Source organism: Schistocerca americana, chromosome 1 (assembly GCF_021461395.2).
Source record: "Schistocerca americana isolate TAMUIC-IGC-003095 chromosome 1, iqSchAmer2.1, whole genome shotgun sequence".
Lineage (NCBI taxonomy): Eukaryota > Metazoa > Arthropoda > Insecta > Orthoptera > Acrididae > Schistocerca > Schistocerca americana.
The window spans coordinates 264,326,737-264,351,295 of NC_060119.1; the positions used below are offsets into that span (position 1 = coordinate 264,326,737).

General features: G+C 40.9%; 1 protein-coding gene across 1 annotated transcript in view; it reads left to right on the top strand.

The window, feature by feature from the left end:
- Positions 1-488: 488 nt before the first annotated feature.
- Positions 489-24,559, top strand: part of LOC124577102 (serine/arginine repetitive matrix protein 1-like) — a 303,302-nt gene continuing 279,231 nt past the window's right edge. The window contains exon 1 of the mRNA XM_047131217.1: positions 489-594. Within this exon, the coding sequence (XP_046987173.1) occupies positions 528-594 (67 nt within the window). The 5' untranslated portion in view covers positions 489-527. The remainder of the gene's footprint in view (positions 595-24,559) is intronic.

A 24,559-nucleotide genomic window follows, 5' to 3' on the forward strand; every position in this document is an offset into this window, starting at 1 on the left:
GCTGCACTGCTGGTAGCAGTTTGGAACTCAGTAGTGTTTTCTTCCGCTGATGTCATGCTACTGTGTACAACCCCCTCCCCAACATTCGGCCGCTCCAGTCCGTTAATGCCTGTGGTTAGCCTGGTCTAGATTTTTCCTGTGCTTTTTCGCGTTTCCACTTCTTAATCCGGTCACCAATTTGGTCAGCTTTGGAGGGCTTGGAGTGCACCAGGCGACATCCAATGAACAGCCCACGCTCCAAGTCGCTGATTTCCCTGTCCGACCCATTCTCGCGTTACTGCTTCTCCACTGACGACGCAGAACTCCCCTCTTACTGTTGTACTGACGGGTCCGCATCTCCTGCCATCTAGTGGTTAATTTCGCATTACCTTAGGATGCCCGAATACTTTTGATCATATAGCGTAAATCTCATAACGCGAGGCTACTGATACAGTGTAAATATGAACCTTCTTAAGGGTTAAAATAAAGTTTTCTCGTTATTCCAGGTTTCCACATTGCCACTCACTGGAGCCCAGGAGCGCCCGTTTATGACCCTCTACAACAACACCGCTGGAGCAGCTTCTGTTGGCCACGATTACCACAGCGAGGCAACAGGTAACACACACAATACATTCCACAGGGCAGTAACGCGCAGCAATCAGCATTAAGTGCTACATTCTTATGCATCTTCGTGAAGCGTCGTGCATTGTAGCTTAGGATACTTATGCTGCCCGATGACACCTAAATAGCGCGCTATTGGAGGTAGTGCACTTCACGAAGTTTAACGGAATACAGAATTTGTACGATTTTTGTTGGATGAAGGCGTGGCTGTATCAAATTATTTAAAATTTATTTTTCGCATTGATTCACACATACTACGTGCACAAAAAAAAATCGCCTTGATAGTAACGTAGGTGAAACTATTCTTGATGGAAATGTTCGACACTGAAAATTATCTATTACAACCTGCCGATTTGTCTACATAATTTTGCCTTTGGAAACGCTTACGAGGTGGTTTATTATGAGTTTTCATTCTCGTTTGACATTCCAGTGCAATAGGAATCAGAGTTAAAGAGAACATCGAAGTGCAAGTTGGAGGGAAAATGTTTCGCTCTAAATATTTCATTTTGCAAGAAAATGCCGAAAGTCAGCAATAGGGATGGCGGGTATAGCTTGATAACTGGTTTTAGTTTATATAGCTTTCTTCCATGCCAGTTTAAACTCACTGTTAAAACCGCTGAGAATAACCAGTTACTGAAGTAACCGGTTATTTAATCCTACTATTTTCTGTAATAAACATAGATATCACCCACCTCCGTAGTCGATCTCGCTTACGCACACTTGAGCAGTGGCGCTCGACTTGTGCATAAGCTGGTTCGAATCCTAGTGATGGAAAAAATTTCCGCTGCAACTATTTGGCCGGCAAGGGAAAGAATTTTGATATTGTAAATTTCCTGATCACCAGAATTCGCACCAATTTCATGATTTAAATATTAAAGCTCTTCGCAGTTTCTTATGAAGTGAGGGCACGTGACACTGCTGATGGTGATCCACCCATCTTTCTTCATCATCCTGGTCATCATTATCGCTCCACACACACACACACACACACACACACACACACACACAATAACATATGTAGAATTACAAGAAGTTGTAATTGAGCATGTTGCAATTAAACAAATAAACGTAGAAATCGAACAAAGATTGGAAAATGTGGACACTCTGTCAGTTTCAGAACACATGGAATGGAAATATAAAATGAAATAGTTCAATTAAAAAGGCTTAGTCCGTTAACGGTTAACTGCTTTTCTCTAAAAGTGGTAAGAGGTAGAATAATCCAAAAAATCTCCAGCATTCTACTATTGATTCTAAGTTTTTGAAACTCTGCTCAAATATTATGTTACAATCATGGATCATACCATTGTTTGGGCATTAGGAATAGTCAGTGCTAAAGGGTGGAATATGAGGTTGAAGGACTCTATTTAGCGTGTTGATTTGCTCGTTTTCAAGGGCTACAAGCAGGTAAAGCCATGTTATGTATACACAGCCAGTAGATCAACTACTGTCTATTTTCATTGCATAGTGTCAATGAATTTTTACATTTTCAATTTTATTACCGCATCATTAGTTCATTTGTCTTTTATTATTTCATAGAAATAGCTGCCTAATCTTTAATATTTTAAAGCAAATAAAGCATTGTACCTCATTCCTACTTCACTTATTAAAAATATTTAGAAACTGGGGTTGGGGCAATTCTACAACACGATGGACGTCCGGCGACAACAGAGACAAAGTACCGTATAGACCAGGGGGCACGTCTTGCAAACTGCACACGCGTACCTTATGCCACGACACACGCAAAGAGACAGTACTGTCCCTGAAATGCTGTACCAATTCTTATGCTATGTGTTTGTTGATCGTCTCTGTCGGAATGGTTATTAAAATAGCACTGATCAACTTTCCCATTATATACGAGTATAACAACGCAGTATTTCAAACCATTGCTAACTTGGTAAATAAAAATTACTTCTTATAAAGAAAAAATATATAAATGGCAAAAATCTTTTCACTGCCGCTATGACTAATACATATTTCGTTTTTTTCTCAATTAATAGTAAAAAATAAAAAAAACCTGTTGTAACAGAGTCCAAACAAATAAAGAAAAATATCGGTCATTTAAACCTAAAATACCTCTATTGGTTTTAACCAATCCGTTTTTCCCACACCTAGTAATGAAAAATATGCAAAAACGTAATCAAGGTAAGTTAGATATAACAGTGGAATGTACGTTTCCAAGTGTCGTTATCCTGCTAAAACGTTTTGTCAGATCATCATGAACGCTACTGACGGGACAAATTTTTCGTAATTAATTTCTATGAAAATTAAGCGCCACTCTCCAGATACACAAGTAAGCCCATGTTCTAATCGTTTCTCAAAGCGGTGTATAGGAAAAATGGACTACGAAGACATAAACATTTTACTATGAAAAAAATTGGATAAGTAAAATTTAATATTAGCAGGTCTGATAATAATTTTTTTATTTCATTATATCAAGTTATGATATTTAGCCATGCTAGCAATTCAGTTTCCATAGGAAAAATTTAAGTAACTGAAGTTGGTGTGGTTCAGCAAAAATTATTTGCTACAAGAATTTGTTGAGAAATAATTTTTGCTTTGTTTCTAGACATTACCTTCAGGCAGCTACTAATATATGAAAACCGAAACCAATGGATTATCAAAATTGTAATGCATGTCTCATAAGAGAATGCAACTACATAATTTTGGATGAGGGCCTCTATATAGTTTACCCCGACACTATGGGGTCAACGGTACGAAAGTATTATGCTCCATTTGTAATAATACTGTCCAAACAAATGCATGCAAACTTATGTTCCTGTGTCAGTTGTTGAGTACAAAGTACTTACACAGACAATCTAAACGCAAATTTTTTCTTCGAAAGAAGTCATTGTCTGAGGTAGGCTGTAAAACTTTTTATTTCTTGCTGTTAACCAATTTGGACTGTGAAGTCATTTTCAAGCACATGTAAATACATATCAATGACGTAAGAATAAAAAAATAATCTTCATAACATAAACAAAGAAAATTTGAAACACAATTACTATTGTAGTCATTAAATGGACATATGATTTCGTCTAGTACTTGCACACAAACTAACTTTCTTCAATATGCCGTAGATGTGACATGTAAATTAATCTGGCAGACCACATGAGGAACCGCGAGTCAAAACTGGCATGAACGGTATCGAATACTAACAGAAAGACTGTAAAACAGTGGGAAGAGTGACGTGCAATACACTGTAGGGACGAACTTGACATTCATTTACTGAAGAATCACTTTTTTTTTCGAAAACGAGCTTCTGTTTATACAGTGAGTACATTCATAAGCAGGCTGAAGTTCAATAAGTTGTTCTAGCCTATACTGAGGACACAATCGAAGACATGACAAATGTGTTGATACTGTACGCCTAAGTATAAAACATCGTTCACTAGCGTACTGAATCGTGTTTATGAGATGTTATATTTCCAAAACATATATAATGTTAATTACTTTTTCAGAGCAATATAAACATAATGACGGCAATGTGAACTATATCTACATGTAATAAAAAGTACATAGTTCACATGTAAATCTCATTCATCATCGATATGGGACAATTCAATTAATAGCACGTCAGCGAGGGAAATTATGAAGTCATATTGACCTAGTTAAGTAGGAGACGGCAAATGAAGAAGGAGTCAATATCTTCATTGGTGCTTATATTATCATATTATTTCTAACAGTGGTTACAAAGTCACATAAAGTAGTCGTAGTAACAGGGAACCAGAGTGTGTCACACTTGCAATGAGAAAATTAACGAAAAGGCACGCAACAGATAATTTGGATCATGAAGGAAGAACAATTATGGGGGTTACATATGAAACTGGAAGTTCTTTAAACGCATCTCAGAGCTATAAATCTTGAATGTCGCTCATTGATCTGAAGAGGGGCAACGCAGGAACAAGAAATGAGCTAACGCTGTGATAGGTGCATTCTCAATAACATGTATGACCGCTGTGTATTAAATGAAGATTGTGAAAGTCCCATATAAACTTCATCCACAACATCAGTGCTTAACAATTTCATAAATTGCACATATCCACAAACATCATTAAGCACACAGCGGTAACAGAAAATACGGAAGTGAACTGTCAAGCTCAGTAACGGATCAAGAGCAGAAAAATAGTGACTGTTGTCACAAATAAAAGAGAAGACTTATGCTAGCTTCTGTCAGTGCAAGTAAGCAAGGATTACCTAAAACATGAACAGCACATATAACAAGAAATGAAAGAACGCTATCATAACTGAATTTTCTGATCGCAGTACATCTAACATTGGTTATAAACCTAATGAAGCTGAATTATCATCAGAGACAAATTATTCTGCACTAACTGTAGCAAACGTTTTGCATAAACCGAAAGAATCCTCATGTGATAGCACTGACACAGGAAACAGAGGGTAGAATATGAAGATACATAAAAAATTGCGTTATAGATCCAGAAAACCTCAAATCAAATGAATTATAATAAAAAATGTAAGGCTATGTTCCTGATACATCAAATAAAAATCAAAACCCTGAAAACATAATATCAGAGTCGAAGATTCGACGTGTGGTACCGCAGAGTACTTACATAGAATTTCTATGTAACGTGCTGTTGGAGGTGTGGCGTGTAAATTAATATGACAGTTCACTTGTGGAATCTCCTAACAACGCTGAAATTATCTGTGTCAAGCGCGAGCGGAAACGATCACGAATAATTTTGAAAATTTATTTTATTATCATCATTCTGTACAGCAATGAACTATGTAACATGTATATACTTTTAATAGCGATAAACATTTGTAATATCTTTGTTTGCATCTTTGGTATATGCTAGAACAGCTGATTGGACTTCAGTCTGCTTAGAGACAGTTTTAAACATGGCCGCAAGACAGAAACCGTATAAGAATATGAGAGTCAACCAGTTGCAACAAGATTTCACTGTAACCTGCTTACGATACTGAGTATTAGTGTCTTCATCAGAAAATGCAAACTACCTAAAAAGCTTACAAAATAATTGACATAGAGAACCGCTACGGTCGCAGGTTCGAATCCTGCCCCGGGCATGGATGTGTGTGATGTCGTTAGGTTAGTTAGGTTTAAGTAGTTCCAGGTTCTAGGGGACTGATGACCTCAGATATTAGGTCCCATACTGCTCAGAGCCATTTGAACCGTGTTAATATACCAAATAGATTAATGAGGAGGTTGTACTCACGTGTAGTAACACATGAACAGATTTAAGAGCAAAACGCTCTCTTCATATAAAATACTTCACAGGAAGTTCATATATAAGCCATATAAAATTGCAGTCACTGGAACTGACATAAAGTTGGTAGTGGGCAGTAAAATTATAATTAAATGGAGTAGCACATTATACGCCACTAAGGAAGGCAAGAGGAATCAGGCACTGGAGGCGGCGTGAGACTAAGAAACTCATAGTCCGAAGTTGACACAACTTGGTCGCGAAACAAATCGCGCCATCTACTAGCAATCGAAGAAATAAGCTCCTTAAATTACAACAATTTTTTAAATAGAGTGTGAGGGTTTGTTTACAAGTCAACAGTCAGTACAAAGCAAGTTGAATACTATACAACACAATGCAATAGCGGTAATTGGTATTGGAGAGACGAAGACGATATTTTACTGTCTACTCTGAGGAAAAAGGAGAGTCAGTTTTAGACGTTCCTAAGTAAGCGCTTTATAGCGCTGAAGAAATTTTTATTATGTAGATTCAACTGCTCATTCAGAATGATTTCATCCCTAAGTGAAAGGTAATTAATTACTTCTATTCAAGAATGTTAGAAAAGGTGCTGGTTAGGAGAAACATCGATAATATGCATTTAAAATAGTTTCTGTTATCTATCTGAATTTTGTTTCCCTTGGTAGATTGTCAAAGATTTGTATAGCTGTACATTTCACCACTTTTTACATTCATTACAGTGTAGTGCAGATCATTTTTCCTTCTAGCGTTATGAAAGTCAAATACTGTCAAATTGAGATTGTTGATGAACTTCGTAAGTGGATAATGTACTCCAAGACTGTGATTAATATTCCTAGTTGCTTACAGGGATGTCTACTTGTGTGAGCCACTTACACAAATCTAACTACTAGCTTTTCAGCAATGAATACTTTTTATCTATGTAAGGAGACATCCAAGAACATTACTTCATGAGACACCAGTGAACAATGCAGAATATGTTAACGTAGTCTTCTGTATCCTGTAAGTTGGCAATCGTTCTGATGGAAGAAGTAGCAGAACCTAAACGTTTTAGGAAGATCAGTATGTGGTTATCCTGTTTAAGTTTTTATACGCTTGAGAAAATTAGAACTTTATGTCCTGTTTATATTATGTAGGTATACTAGGTTAATAGTAGGTGTGATACTTTCGACTGTACAAAACTGGATGAGAAGTTTTGTCATGGTTTGAAACTAACATATTTGTGCTAAACCAATCGCTAATATTCATGAAGGACGTCATTAACTATTTTATCCGTTGATTTTTGTTGTTGTTGCATGGCTTAACTGGTATCATCAATAAACAGGACTACTTCTGCGTCTTGATATCAATAGAATAGCTGACCGTAACCATCAGTAGGGGGCCAGCGAGATCGAAAATGATAAGTAGTGATAACAACAAATTTGCTATCTTTTGTGATATATGGAAAGCCCTTTAATTGAGGAAATCATAATAGACAAACTTTTCTGTGGCGGTGTTTCTTGTATGTTAAGCGTTTGTCACGGTTCGTGCGCTTCCTAGCGGTGTGGTTGTTTTATTTGTCTGATATTTTTGTATGTCGTCATTTTTCTTAGATCACGGGGTTCCGGGTTCCATTCCCAGACGGGTTGTGAATGTTCCCTGCCCCGGGACTGAGTGTTTGTGTTGTCCTAATCATTTAATCATATCATCATCATTCGTGACAGGGGTTAGATTGGATTGGGTAGAAAACTGGACTGTGTAAGTATTGTGACACTGTGTGGGCGCTGATGACGGAGCAGTAGAGCGCCCCATAAACAAACATCACAATTTTTCTCAGAGCGGTTTTGTGTATTTTCAACACTGTTTTACTACGAGCGGCGTTAATTATCGTATCATGTCGGTCCATTGTTCTTCCCACGTCTGTGTACCTCGTGTCCCGGTTTTGAAATTAACCTATTGTCTGATTACTGCGATTGTACATAGAACTGCTGAGTCATTAATTTAAAACGATCTCGCAGTAGCAGAACTCCAATGAGTTTGCCTAATTGGCCTGTGGAGAATTCATGGGTTAAGTGCATGGCAAGTTGCAGCAGTTGCTGAAGTGGACGGAGGTGTTTGTACGCGGCTTCGCCCCACCTTATGGGAGCATATTTTAGCACTGTTTGGATCAGCCCTAACGAAAACGCAATACATCTACATCTACATCCATACTCCGCAAGCCACCTGACGGTGTGTGGCGGAGGGTACCCTGAGTACCTCTATCGGTTCTCCCTTCTATTCCAGTATCATATTGTTCGTGGAAAGAAGGATTGTCGGTATGCTTCTGTGTGGGCTCTAATCTCTCTGATTTTATCCTCATGGTCTCTTCTCGAGATATACGTAGGAGGGAACAATATATTGCTTGACTCCTCGGTGAAGGTATGTTCTCGAAACTTTAACAAAAGCCCGTACCGAGCTACTGAGCGTCTCTCCTGCAGAGTCTTCCACTGGAGTTTATCTGTCATCTCCGTAACGCCTTCGCGATTACTAAATGATCCTGTAACGAAGCGCGCTGCTCTCCGTTGGATCTTCTCTATCTCTTCTATCAACCCTATCTGGTACGGATCCCACACTGCTGAGCAGTATTCAATCAGTGGGCGAATAAGCGTACTGTAACCTACTTCCTTTGTTTTCGGATTGCATTTCCGTAGGATTCTTCCAATGAATCTCAGTCTCTGCTTTGCCGACGATCAACATTCTATGATCATTCCATTTTAAATCACTCCTAATGCGTATTCCCATATAATTTATGGAATTAACTGCTTCCAGTTGCTGACCTGCTATTTTGTAGCTAAATGATAAGGGATCTATCTTTCTATGTTTTCGCAGCACATTGTACTTGTCTACATTGAGATTCAATTGCCATTCCCTGCACCATGCGTCAATTCGCTGAAGATCCTCCTGCATTTCAGTACAATTTTCCATTGTTGCAACCTCTCGATACACCACAGCATCATCTGCAAAAAGCCTCAGTGAACTTCCGATGTCATCCACAAGGTCATTTATGTATATTGTGAATAGCAACGGTCCTATGACACTCCCCTGCGGCACACCTGAAACCACTCTTACTTCGGAAGACTTCTCTCCATTGAGAATGACATGCTGCGTTCTGTTATCTAGGAACTCTTCAATCCAATCACACAATTGGTCTTATAGTCCATATGCTCTTACTTTGTTCACACTAAAAGGGCAAAATGTATTGTGGATTTATAGTGGGATAAAGTGCCTGCAGACGAACTAGTGCACCACCTCTGATATCACCAATGTACCGTCTCCAGGTGAGATGCCTGTTCAGGAACCCCCCAGATACTTCGCAATGCGGGACTTTGCGATGGAGCCTCCCATGATCCGCTGTGACTTCATATCCATAAGCCCTCTAACTAGCGTGATTATTAAGGTCTGCTGCATTTGGTGCTGCGATTATCTTAAGTTGCTGCTTATTAGCACAGGATCCTAACGCGTCGCATGCGGTTTGCAAGCGATGCGCTCAGGCGGCTAGAGCGATCCCTTCACGTGGAAGCTCTAACACGCTAAGGCATCTGCTGTGGTAGCTGCTGCTAAGCCACGTGTCTGGTGTCGTGTGATGTGGTGTGCTGTGAGGGTGCGGCAGCTTGTTGCGCCCGTGGCAGACTGCCCTACTGGCGCTGGCGTCGTAAGCCCCCGATAACCGTTAACACACGCACGGGCGACCACGCGGTTCCGCGCCCACGCGATCAGCCGGCTGTCTGGGTCACTCGCCCGTCCCTGTGCCCTGCCTGCATGTGGAATGAGATACGTATGGAGACACAAGCGCACCCAGCCGGGAATTCTCGAAACACTGTCCTGTTTCTGATGTCACGTCTAGATGCTTGTTAAGGGGTGGTTAAACAAAAAACTACTGCCTATACAGGGTGTTACAAAAAGGTACGGCCAAACTTTCAGGAAACATTCCTCACACACAAATAAAGAAAAGATGTTATGTGGACATGCGTCCGGAAAAGCTTAATTTCCGTGTTAGAGCTCTCATTTTAGTTTCGTCAGTATATACTGTACTTATTCGATTCACTGCCAGTTGGCCCAATCGAAGGAAGGTAATGTTGACTTCGGTGCTTGTGTTGACATGCGACTTATTACTCTACAGTACTAGCATCAAGCAGATCAGTATGTAGCATCAACAGGTTAGTGTTCATCACGAACGTGGTTCTGCAGTCAGTGCAATGTTTACAAATGCGGAGTTGGCAGATGCCCATTTGATGTATGGATTATCGCGGGCCAATAGCCGTGGCGCGGTACGTTTGTATCGAGACAGATTTCCAGAACGAAGGTGTCCCGACAGGAAGACTTTCGAAGTAATTAGGGAGCACGGAACATTCCAGCCTATGACTCGCGACTGTGGATGACCTAGAACGACGAGGACACCTACAATGAAAGAGCCAATTCTTCGTGCAGTTGACGATAACCCTAATGTCAGCGTCAGAGAAGTTGCTGCTGTACAAGGTAACGTTGACCACGTCACTGTATGGAGAGTGCTACGGGAGAACCAGTTGTTTCTGTACCATGTAGAGCGTGTGCAGGTGCTATCAGCAGCTGATTGGCCTCCACGGATACACTTCTGCGAATGGTTCATCCAACAGTGTGTCAATCCTCATTTCAGTGCAAATGTTCTCTTTACGGATGAGGCTTCATTTCAACGTGATCAAATTGTAAATTTTCACACTCAACATGTGTGGGCTGACGAGAATCCGCACGCAATTGTGCAATCGCGTCATCAACACAGATTTTCTGTGAACGTTTGGGCAGGCATTGTTGGTGATGTCTTGACCGGGCCCCGTGTTCTTCCACCTACGCTCAATGGAGCACGTTATCATGATTTCATACGGGATACTCTACCTGTGCTGCTAGAACATGTGCCTTTACAAGTACGACACAACATGTGGTTCATGCACGATGGAGCTCCTGCACATTTCAGGCGAAGTGTTTGTACGCTTCTCAGCAACAGATTCGGTGACCGATGGATTGGTAGAAGCGGACCAATTCCATGGCCTCCACGCTCTCCTGACCTCAACCCTCTTGACTTTCATTTATTGGGGCATTTGAAAGCTCTTGTTTACGCAACCCCGGTACCAAATGTAGAGACTCTTCGTGCTCGTATTGTGGACGGCTGTGATACAATACGCCATTCTCCAGGGCTGCATCAGCGCATCAGGGATTCCATGCGACGGAGGGTGGATGCATGTGTCCTCGCTAACGGAGGACATTTTGAACACTTCCTGTAACAAAGTGTATGAAGTAGCGCTGGTACGTTCTGTTGCTGTGTGTTTCCATTCCATGATTAATGTGATTTGAAGAGAAGTAATAAAACGAGCTCTAACATGGAAAGTAAGCGTTTCCGGACACATGTCCACATAACATATTTTATTTCTTTGTGTGTGAGGAATGTTTCCTGAAAGTTTGGCCGTACCTTTTTGTAACACCCTGTATACAGGCACCGGTACTTTGTAACAATGGTTCTCCCTAAGTCGCTGGGACAACGGAGGGTGCAATGCAATCGGAAAGAAAATCACAGTTCGTTCCTATTTTCAACAGGGGTAGTCGTACCGATGTAAGTAATTGTAGCATTCCTCGCACCATAATGTTCATTTCTTCGGCCGGGATCCTTCCGACCATTGCTGAAATACGTTTACTTTCACACGTTTCAAGCGCTTCACGTCAACGACCACCTGTAGGAAGGAGATTGAACCGTGGTTCATCTAAATAGGCCACCTGTCGCCACTCAGTGGAAACCAGTTGTGGTAACAGCGTGCAAATTCCAGTCTTCGTCGCCAACGAACAGCAGCCACAATGGGTGCATGAGACAGGCGTCGGCTGCGGAGGCCCTCACACAGTTACTTCCACTGAGTGGTCGTTGAGGAGACGCTATTGGTATCTCGTGGTGGTAAGCTGCTCACAAGATGTACGTCAATTTTCCCGTACATATATCAGCAGCCGTCGTTCGCCCCTATCAACTGCAGCCCGTGATGTACCACATTTGACTGGGTGTCAGTTTAGGGTAGCACCATCGTACCATGCGTGGTATACTATAACCCGTCGGCATACGAACTACACTACTGGCAATTAAAATTGCTACACCAAGAAGAAATGCAGGTGATAAACGGGTATTCATCGGACAAGTGTATTGAACTGACATGTCATTATATTTACACGCAATTTGCGTGCATAGATCCTGAGAAATCAGTACCCAGAATAATGACCTCTGCTCGTAATTACGGCCTTGATACGCCTGAGCATTGAGTCAAACAGAGCTTGGATGGCGTGTACAGGTACAGCTGCCCATGCAGCTTCATCACGATACCACAGTTCATCAAGAGTAGTGACTGGCGTATTGCGACGAGTCAGTTGCTCGGCCACCATTGACCAGACGTTTTCAATTGGTGAGAGATCTGGAGAATGTGCTGGCCAGGGCAGCAGTCGAACATTTTCTGTATCCAGAAAGGCCCGTACAGGACTTGCAACGTGTGGTCGTGCATTACCCTGCTGAAATGTAGGCTTTCGCAGGGATCGAATGAAGGGTAGAGCCACGGGTCGTAACACATGTGAAATGTAACGTCCACTGTTCAAAGGGCCGTCAATGCGAACAAGGAATGACCAAGACGTGTAACCAATAGCACCCCATGCCATCATGCCAGGTGATATGCCAGTATGATGATGACGAATACACACTTCTAATGTGCGTTCACCGCGATGTCGGCAAACACGGATGCGACCATCATGATGCTGTTAACAGAACCTGGATTCATCCGAAAAAATGACGTTTTGCCATTCGTGCACCCACGTTCGTCGTTGAGTACGCAATCGCAGGCGCTCCTGTCTGTGATACAGCGTCAAGGGTAACCGCAGCCACGGTCTCCGAACTGATAGTCCATGCTGCTGCAAACGTCGTCGAATTGTTCGTGCAGATACTTGTTGTCCTGCAAATGTCCCCATCTCTTGACTCAGGGATCGAGACGTGGCAGCACGATCCGTTACAGCCATCCGGATAAGATGCCTCTCATCTCGACTGCTAGTGATACGAGGCCGTTGGAAGCCAGAACGGCGTTCCATATTGCCCTACTGAACCCACCGATTCCATATTCTGCTAATAGTCATGGTATCTAGACCAACGCGAGCAACAAGGTCTCGATACGATAAACCGCAATCGCGATAGGCTACAATCCGACCTTTATCAAAGTCGGAGACGTGATGGTACGCATTTCTTCTCCTTGCAGGAGGCATCACAACAACATTTCACCAGGCAACGGCGGATAACTGCTGTTTATGTATGAGAAATCCGTTGGAAACTTTCCTCATGTCAGCGTGTTGTAGGAGTCGCCACCGGCGCCAACCTTGTGTGAATGCTCTGAAAAGCTAATCATTTGCATATCACAGCATCTTCTTCCAGTTGATTAAAATTAGCGTCTCTAGCACGTCATCTTCGTAGTGTAGCAATTTTAATGGCCAGTAGTGTATTTAGAAACTAAGTCGTTTCGATAGTACTTCTACCCTTGGCCCAACACACAATGATCATGCCCTTTTGGACGTCCGATAAATCGCTCCGCTTCCACATGGCGGCAACGACTGTACTTTGCTTATCATTACCCCGACATGCTTTATATACCTTGCACCCCTACTTCTGTCAACTGCTGCCCGTTGGTGCTTAGTACACGTTGACGTCGAACGTAGGCAGTGGTGATATTAATGTGACTGAACCGTATCTATTTAACTTATAGTATTGCAGGGCTACGAAATTTTGAATCAAGAACTGGCCACGTGTAGCACATGTGGGATAGCCTTGATGAGGACTTTGGAAAAAGCTTAAGGAAGTGCAATTCATCGGTGAAACACCTGTTAGACATTTATTGAGTATTGTTCATCGGTCTGGATGCTTACCAAGTAAAGTTAACAGTAGACACTGTGAAGATACCGCGAAGAGTGACACGTTTCGTCCCTGGATCGGCTAGTTGCAGCGAGAACGTTACAGAGATGCTCAACTAACCCCAGCGGCAGAAGGTGCAACAGATGCCTTGTGTATCACGGAGAGATTTACTGTTGAAATTCGAAGAACAGTCAGGTATTATGTTACTTCCACCCACATATGTCTCACGAAATGACCACGAACACAAGATCATGCAAATTAGAGCACATGCGAAAGTTAATAGACAGTCGTTATTTGCACACACCATTCGATGATATAACAGAGAAGGGGCAAAATGATCGTCGTAGAAGAGGTAGACTTCGTCACACACCACCGCTAGTGGGGTATAGATGTAGATGTATAAGTGTAACTTTGTTGCTCCCATGACAAATAGGACGTAGTACAGGGAAAACCATTAGCAGAACGTTGAGGTAGCCTCACCCTGAAGAGGACCACCACAAAGACGGTCGACACTTAGTTTTTATAAGGTTACCCAACAGACCTACTCCGCTAATCAAACCCTCACCATCTTTCCTTCCCACCCCTCCCCGTCCCCGTCAAGATTTTCTAAACATTAACTCAGCGTGGTAGATGTTCATGCAACTTTAACCGGAGCAACATAAATAACAAAAAAAGAAACGCGTAGATAAACTTGATTTTCATCTTAGTCGTGAAGGGTACTTGAATCAGAGAAATATAAACAAAACGAACTGGTAAAAACAAACTTGATTCCATCTCAAACGCGATAGGTTATAGGACGCGTTCACTCAAATACAATGGCCTAAGGGAGCTTATATGTGAAGCAGCAGCGCGTGCTCCACAAATTCACCGTAGCATCTGTGGGAGGAGAATGAAAGGGTGAAAAAACATCATCCTCCAGCGAGGCTGATGAGGGAAACTCATTCCGCAGGCAAACTGCTGTGCATGTGTGCCACAGCTGTCCGCTCGCTCGCTCTAGAAGTTTTCTAATGACACTCGAAAGCTGTTTGTTGACCGTTGGAGTTATTCCAAGAGCTGAGCGTGGGAGAGCTGGATTATGAGAGTTGTGCCTCGCCAGAGTGGGTACTCTCTTTTAATGCTTCTTAGCATATCTCTCCATCTGAAATTACAAGTCGTTTTTCCTGTAATTAGTACTTACGTGTGCTTATTCGCTGGTGTACAGATAGTTGGAGTTTTTCATATCTGGGCGGTTTACATTGACGTACGACGACTTTAGCTTAGGTTATTAGTTGTGTGGTATATTTCCTCGCCCTTGACAGTGCTATGTGAAATAGACTTACTATCTCAATGAAACTGCTGTCAGCTGTCGCTCTCATGGCGAACTTCCTAGAGGTATCTCCTCTGGTGTACCGAACCGACTTTGTTATTTGATTTACGCTTGTCAATTTCTCCTCTGCTACTACGGACTTTGACTCAGGAAGACTGTAGTTGTAATTCTTTACCATCTTCTTCCTCATTCTTCCTTTTTTCGAAGTCTAAAGTCTGTTTGCTCCTGTACGCCTCAGGGTTTCTTGATGTTGTCACTCCATCTTTTCCTAGGACGGTCTTTATCACTTTTACCACCTGGTGATTTCTTTCTTACGATTTTCATATTCTTCTGTTCATCCATCCTATGTGTTCGTTCCATTCATACTTTCTCTTACACACGAACTTATTAATGGAGTGCAATTTACATTTTTTCCTAATGCTTTAACTTCTGTCTCCATCCGACTGTGTCTTCTTGCTATGCTCCACGGAATTCTCATTTCCGAGGTTTCCAAAAAGCTTCCAGTTGTTGTCGTCTCAGGCCTAGTCTCAGCTGTGTTTGCCATAACTTGTCTCATTATTATTTTGTATATTCTAGGCTCCGAATCTTTCTCTAATTTTTTTTCAAATTCTAACATTTACCCACAATGCTACATTTCTTCCTTTTGCTACTTGTTTTCTAAACTCCTTTACCACAGTTCCACTGCTGGACAATGCAGTAATACGTTATTAAACTTCATTACCTATTGCATGATTCTTCCATCTATTTCGAATTTGGGTGGTGGTGGCAGGTAGTGTTTAACGTCCCGTCGACAACGAGGTCATTAGAGACGGAGCGCAAGCTCGGGTTAGGGAAGGATCGGGAAGGAAATCGGCCGTGCCCTTTCAAAGGAACCATCCCGGCATTTGCCCGAAACGATTTAGGGAAATCACGGAAAACCTAAATCAGGATGGCCGGAGACGGGATTGAACCGTCGTCCTCCCGAATGCGAGTTCAGTGTGCTAACCACTACGCCACCTCGCTCGGTCGAATTTGGGTCTAATTGGTTTCACAGATATGGTGATTCATTTACTTTTCTGAGCGGGTACGATCATATTTAAGTTTTAGCTTTCATATTACTGTATGTAAAAGTTTTTCCAAGAGATCTTCACTATTTGCTAGCAGAACTGCATCGTTAACATAAATGGTTCTTATTTCTTCGCCTCTATTCTCTAATCACTACTAGCCAATAGCATATCACCTCACCCATCACCATATTAAAAAGTAGCAGCCCCAAAGAGTCACCTTTTTCGATACCAATTTCCACTGCTACCTGTATACAACTAATATGAAATCATTTTTCACCTGTATCAAATGTTATTATTGAGTTGGAAGGAATACCTCGATAGTAGACGAGGATTACAACATCTGTTAACTGAATCCTGTCGTAAATTCTATAAACAAATACAAAATAACGTAAATAAACCATTATACCACTTCCTCTAGTCATGCACCAGTGTTCATTCTTAGAAAAGTTGTAGAGAAGTCCCCTGAACACAAGAAACTTTCCTGTGAGCTTTGAAGTTAAAGAGATTTACCGTTCTGTAATTCGATGGGTCTTTGTTTTCTCTTTTCTTTTACATGAGAATAGTTACACTAGTGCTCCTTTCATTTGGAATTTTATTATGAGCTATAACACAGTTAACTTAATTTGCTCATTATTCAGTTAGCTGATATTCTCTGTAACACAGTGATTCATTGCGAATTCTACCTTTCGCGGGAGTAAGTATTTTTTTAGCAGACTGAAATGTTCGCCCACCTCTGCACGTGAAACAGACTATTCATTCCTTGCATATTAATCTCTCATATCTTTCCGTTTGCTCGTCGGTTTTTGGTTTCAAACAACTCTGTTAGATATTTAACCCATTATTACACGTTTATGCCGTTGACTTTCAAAATTTCATTTCATTCTCTCCTCTGTTGTATCATTCTTCAAATTCGTTTCTGCAGGAAGATTTCCCAGTGTTCCTTCTCCAAACTATCGACTGAGTTTGTCCCATTACAAATTCTTTTGTAATCATCACAAGATTCTGGTGTCTGGAATGTCTTATATGTCGTATGGGTAACACCTCTTTGTTTTACAAATTTCCTTAACTTCTTTGCAAAATCATGCTGTTCTGTTCATTTTCCTCTCATGCTTTGTAAATCGTGTGTCTAATGCCTCTTGAGCTGGTACTTCAACGCTTTTTTCTATTTTCTTCCTCTGCGTTGATGCTTTCACTTTTATTTTCTTTGCTAATCGTTTCTGATATAATTTTTTTGTATATTCTTTCCAAAGTGACACTATGTTAAACTTTTCTTCTTTTACGACAGATTCTCCAGCATTATTGTTCCTTGCTACATCCAATCTGATTTTAGCTATGAGTAGGCTGTGACCACTGCATATGTTGACAGAGTCTAGATTTATAACATTGAGTAATGCCTAGCTGTGGACGTTCCTCTTTGCAACAATGTAATCCTTTGAAGATCTATGACCTCAAGTGTTCTGAAATGTATATTTATGGTGCTTTCTATGGTCATAGAAGGTATTATTTATTCTGAATTCACTGCGTGAGCATAAGTTGATCATAATCTCAAAACTATCGTCTATAAAGTCCTCATTAAATCCTTGTCTAACTCAAGGGATGACACTATTCCCAATACATTAAAATCACGCACTGTCACTACTAATTTTTGTGAGGAATCTGACTCATAACTTCCTGTAGTTGCTCACAGAAGGCCTCTCTTTCTGCTCTAGCTTTACACTGCTCTGCACTTTATAGTGAGATAATATTCCATCTGTGGTGAGCCAGTTTCAGTTTTAGTAATACTGTTATTTCAGAGATTGGCATTCTTCAGTAAGATGTTTATATTTCTTGTGGATAAGGACCCCTATCTCTCGTATATCTCTTGTTTCTTTCTCGACTCAACTATAAATGAGTAGGTTCTCGGCCTATACCTTGTGCCCTTTTGTCTTCCACTTTCATTTTTGTCTCTTGAATACCACATAATGAGTTTTCATGAGGTTCCAATTCCTGTGTCAGCTGTTGGCCTTCGTTAATAAAGGTTTTTATGTTCCATGCTCCACTTTTCAGAATATTTTCTTCTGAAAATCTGAGGCATGTTCCTAGCTTTGGTGCTCATATTTGTAATCACTGTACTGGCACACTGACTACTGAAGTTACACCTCTAGTAGATCGCTGACCTGCCTGTCTTTTAGATTTTCGTTTCCTAGGCTGGCTGCTCTCACCACAGCTTACGAGCCCCATCTGCTCCATCACACTTTGTTATGCGGTCCTGGCTTCTCCTAGTCTTTGGTGCTCCAGCATAATATAGTCTGCAAGTTAAAAGGAAGCGCTAACTTTTTCTTGAGGATTTTATTCCCTCAGATTTTCGTGATTTAGCAGTCTGTTCCACAAGGCAGCAGTTTTAAAGGTCTGAGTTGAAGCCATAAAATGAAAGACTCTGTTGGGCCACGAAACTGAAAACTGTAGCGGTCAAAAGAGTAACAGTTGACCAAGGGAGACTGACAGGAAGGAAAGCAGGAGCAGCTTGACACCATAACAGGAAATAATGTCAAACTTGTTATTATTTCCGTAATACAGGTGATTTAATTCGTTATTTGTAAGTATAATTTAAATAGAGTTTTTCATTCTTACCTCTCTTATTTGGATAAGTGACTGCACACAATTTGCAAGCTTATCGAGGAAAGGTCTTGGCTGACAAATGGAAATCTAAAAAACGAAACGCAAAGACTGATTTTTACTGCACAGAAACGAGCCATTAGAACTAACAGTGTCAAAGACTGAATCGTGTAATGGAATCTAGACCCGAAATGCCTACTGTGCTCAGAAGCTGAGAAAACAATTGAACATATCTTGAGCTGTTGGAAAAAGTTCGCTCTTTGATTTTGATCATAGGCGCCATGTTGGGGAACAAATGGTCATCCGGAACTTATTCAAAAATTGCCATTTGCTAGTAGGAAAGAAACAGGTTGGCACTTCAAAATCATTGGCACTGATAAAATATCCATCTGCCAACGAGAAAAAAGATTTGTACAAATTAACTGTCAAGACATACTCAGCCCTTGGGAATTTTTCGCCTAGTTATACAATATCATATGAAATCCATGACAGTGGCTCATTTGCTGTGTTTACTTAATAACAATAAATACTAATAATGACGACCCGACTGTGTATATCTTAACAGATGTAAGACAGGCAGAATCCAGACGACAAATTATACGTTTAGAGCTTGATTACTCTGTACCTTCGGAAACAGCGTCCCTGGGCAGAGATAATCAATTACGAAAATTAGTTGATTAGAAAATAATTAGGGTCGCCTGAAGAAGTTCAGTATTTTTTTCAGATTACATAAAACCCAAAAATCTTACAATTAGGGAAATTTAAAAATGCGATATGAAGTTTGTGAATACTAAAAACATCATAGTTTTACAATAATTCTTAATATTTTACAAATTACTGCTTCCAAATGTAACAGTTCAAATTGACATCTATTAACCACCACAGGAAATCTTTTTAAAATATAATTTGAATTCGTCAACGTCTTTATGTTGCGAATTGTCTACAAAATTGATCAAAATATGGAAAGAAAAAATAGTTTGGAAAAAGGGGAGCACAGTTAGAGGATAAGTCTATTAGCACATGGGTCATTTTGTCGTTTATTCACTTGCACAAGTTAAAATACTTCAAAACAAATAATTTTAGAACGTCAGTAGCACTGTTAACCAAACCATATTATTGTTTTAAATAGGAGGATTCGAAGTTTAGTGGTAATAGCTATGTACTTATAACTTATAGAAATCAGATACTTCTTCCAAAATTTTACTGGCCTTATTTCTCTAAGCTGGTGACAGGCTGTGTTCCAAAAATGAACAGCATAGAGAAAGAAGCGGAAACACTTTCTGCACGACCCACTTATCTGTCGCAAGTTGTAACTAAGTTGATCGATCGATGGGGCTCTACCGCCTACCGCACTCCTCATACTTATGCCCTTTGGACTTCAACTTGATTCCCAGTTTGGAGGAAGTACATAATTGCATTCGATTCGGAACTGGTACAGACTGCCGTCTGCCAACAGACAATCCACTCCATCTGTCGACATAACTGGCGCTACAAAGCGTGTCCTACGACTTCCCCATCGATGACAGTGGGTTATACACAACGCTGATGACTAGTCTGAAGGACGGTTAAACTTTGAAATATGTGTCTATTTTGCGCGAGTTGTAAATAAATAGTAATCACTATTGAAGTTCCAGTCCTCTTGTTAGGGAAAAAAAAACAGTAAAGTCCAGGAACTTATCCTTTTTATTGCTTATTCTGAGTTGAAGGTACTTGGAAATCTTATTTCTTGTTGAAGTTAGATATGGTCTATCTTGACAGCAGCGTCGTCAATGATGGAGCCATATCCTTAGAGTCAGCTCCGCATATCTTTTCCGATGCTTCCGTCACGAGTTTCACACACCATTCATCTGTCTCTGTTTAAACTGGGAGTTCCTTGATTGTCACAGCCCGATTAGAATCTGAGTCACACTGAATACGAAATTTAGGCTTATCGTCACTAATTTCTCTTAGCAATGGGGGAGAAGATAAATCAGTCCATCCGTTAATCATTTCCGCGTTTTCTTAAGCCTGGAAATTGAGTTATGGTGACATAATTGTTCTCGTGATTTTTTTCTGACTTCAAACAAATGCAACTGTTTGTTGGAATGTGAAACTTCCTTCTCTCAAGTGCGTTCTAATCTATTAGTTGCTACCAACGATCTGGGGTGTGACAAGAGACGAGGATCACGTACAACCAGATTCTCTTGATATCTCCCAGACTTTATCGCCATGGAAATATTGAGTAGATATTAAGCACGTTTCTGTTTGCTTTGGCCTAAACCAGTCCTTACTAGAAATCTACCAACGGTCTTGGTTCGCAGTGAACCAGCTTTTCAACCATTGACCCATTGATGTTGTTCCCAGCTGGGCACACGCTATCGAGAGTAGAACATTTTATTTTACTTTTGACTTCAGCATAGCTGTTCCAAATTCTGACTATTGCTTTTTAACAATGTAATTTTACGATTCAGCAACGTTTCATTCTTATGAAAACAACCCTAGTAGATGTCGACCTAGGTCAACGTACATACCATTTATGTGCGTACGGTAGGCTGTTTAATCCTAAGTTGAAAATACTATACGCTTGCTGAATAACAGCAACGTTCAAAATTGTTGGAATGTCTTTCGTGGCCTGCAATATACAGGGTGATTTACTAACTATTGTCACCAAGAATAACCCCGGAAGTATACATTTAGTGGGACAAAGGTTGCATAGGACAATGGCGGCAATAATACGACGGGTTTTTGTTGCTTGGTGGGGTTGCGTCAGAGATATGAATGTCAATTTTTTTAAATGGGATGCTATAGTTGGTACTTATTTCCTGATAGTGGCTATCAAGACAAATCCAACAGTAAGGTCTTTGAAGCACAACGATTGTCAAAAAGGTCGCATGAACGTCCATTTACAGAAGGTGTTCGAAGTGATGACAATTGGTATCAGTGCAATGCTGCAATCTTCTTATAATGGATTGAGTGGTATTCCTTATCACCTCGCCACTTATCGAAGCACATGCTCTGACAATTCTCTCTCGCATATCTTCAGGTGTTGTTCGAACGTCTTTATAAACAATGTCTTTTACGAATCCCCATTAGAAAAAATCCAGAGGCGTCAAGTCTGGCGAACGAGCCAGCCACAAGTCTCCAGGGCGCCCAATCAAACGATTTGGGAATTGTCTCTGAAACTCATTTCTAGCCATCAGCGAAAAATGTGGCGGACACCCATTGTGTTGAAACCACATTCTGTTCCTTCTTCCTAAAGGTATTTCTTCCAATAACAGACGTAATGTTTCTTGCAGGAATGTGGTGTACTTCCTACCGTCAAGATTTCCTTCAGTGAAATAGCGACTTATAATTCTGTACTCCAGAATCCCACACCATACTTTCACCGACCACAGTTTTTTGTGTGCAACTTGCCGCAGACAACATGGATTTTCAGTTGCCCAATAACGCATGTTAAACAAATTAACATTTCCATGGTTCGTGAATGTAGCCTCGTCAGTGAATAAAATCAAATTAATAAATGTGTCATCCCTCATAATCTGAAGTTGAGCCCATCGGCAGAATTCAATGCGCCACATACAATACGTACCTGTTATTTCTTGGTGTAGACTGATATCGCAAGGATGATATTTATGGCGATGCAGAACACGAGCATCACTACTCTGGCTCATGCCAGATTCCCTTGCGATATGACGCTAAGTAACACAAGGACCTCGAACCACAGTGGCAAGAGTGCCAATTTCCGTTTCCTCGTTAGTAAGTTTCCTTAGTCGAATATGTTTCCGATGCGTTAAAGATCCGGTTGTTCTCAGTTTATCAAAAACGTATTTAAATGTACGACGTATAGGGTGAATACGTTGAGCATATCTTCATGCGTATAAGTCTCCAGCTCTCAATGAATTTCGTGGGCATTCTCAGTAAATGTGAAGCATATCGAACTGTTCTTCGAATGAATACATCATTCACATTCGCTTGATTCGACGATACTAATGTACCAGTCCTATTGGCGTTGTATTGCGAAACCGTCTAATGGTGTTTACATGTCAATGGTACGTTAGATGGATACGCCGTATTCGGCGAATATTTACTATTTGCACAATATACGAGAGAGTATTGTCAGAATATGTGCTTCGGTAAGTGCCGAAGTCATGGAATACAATTCAATCCATGATAAGAAGATTTCAGCATTGCACTGATACCAATGGTCATCACTTCGAACACCCTCTGTAAATGGACGTTCATGCCACCTTTTTAACCATTGCTGTGCTTCAAAGACCTTACTGTTACACAACACTGGATTCGTCTCGATAGCCGGTATCAGAAAATAAGTACCAATCTACAGCATCCCATTTAAAGAAAAAATTGATCTTCATATCTCCGACGCAACCCCACCTAGTAACAAAAAACCAATGTCTTATAATGGGCCCCATTGTCCCGTGCAACATCTGTCCCACAATCTTTTCAGCTATTATCGTATTTTCGGAATTATTCTAGGTGGCAATACTTAGTGACTCACCCCGTATATCAAGCAACGCATTTGTGAGTTGTTCGATTCTCTTTGTCACAGTTTATATGGATGGTTTCTGGATGAGAATTTTATGTTGTTAACTTCGCGCACCAGTAACTTTTGGAAAACTAACGCTCGTTATTCGTTTCCTGTAATCAACAATGAATTACGTCCTCATCACTGTTTAGTTGTTTACTGAAAGGTCTCTAGGTGTACTAAATACAGAGCAATCAAATGCATGTCTTGTGATTATTTTCTCAGAGGAAGCAGAAATTTATCATCATAACATCAAAAAATAACACAAAAATCTTAACAACCTGATGAGACTAAACCGTGAAATCAACAGTCAGAATTTGTAGCAGCTATGCGCAAGTCAAAAGTAAGATGTTTGATGTTGTTCCAAGATGGACAATCGTGGCAAAAACTGGAAAATAGAAAAATACAGCCAAACAATGATTACAGTTTCAGAAAAATTGGATGATTTGTTCAAGTGAAAGTACACATCACAAATTGTACAAGCCAGTGACCTCTGGCCCGTATGGAAGGTGTTATTCAGCTTGGCATTGGTAGATAGCTTTGTCGTATTTCCTCTTGAGGGATATCGTTAAAAAATCTGTCCAGGTTGCGTTTTAGATCATCACAATCCCGAGATGGTCGGAGATCCCTGACCGTAATGGTCCAGATGATCTCATCTGGGGAGAGATCTTGCGACTTTACTGGACAAGATAGAGTTTCATAAGCACGCAGACAAACAGCAGATATTCTACCCGTTTGCAGTCGAGTATTATCTTGCTGAAAGGGAAGCCTTGGATAGCTTACCATGAAGGGCAACAAGAAAGGGCGTAGGATGTCATCGATGTACCGCTGTTCTGTAAGAGTACCGCGGATGTCAAGCAACGGGATCCTGCTATGAAAAGGAATGGCACCCCAAAACATCACAGCTTTTTGTCCGTCCGTATGGCGGGCGACATTCAGTTTGGCATCCTACCGCTATCTGTGGTTTATACAGACACGTCTTCGTCCAGGAATCTCATTGACTAAGCAGAATTGTCTTCAGTGATGAGTCCTGCTTCAAATAGTACCGCGATGAACAACAAAGACGTGTCTGGAGACACCCCAGACTGCAGTGGGATACTAACCTGACTGTAGCCCACTATACCGCCCGACAACGATGTATAATTGTCTGAGGTGTCATATTTACATAGCAGGACCTATTTGGTGGTCATTAGCGCCACCCTTACAGCACAGTGGTACGTTAAAGATATTCTACGAACCATTTTGTTGCCCTTCATGGCAAACCATTTCGGGTACCATTTCAGCAAGATGATGCCCATCCGCATACGGGGAGAATTCGTACTGCTTGTCTTCGAGATGGCCAAACCCAACTTTAGTCAGTAAGTTCACCAGATCTCTCCCCAA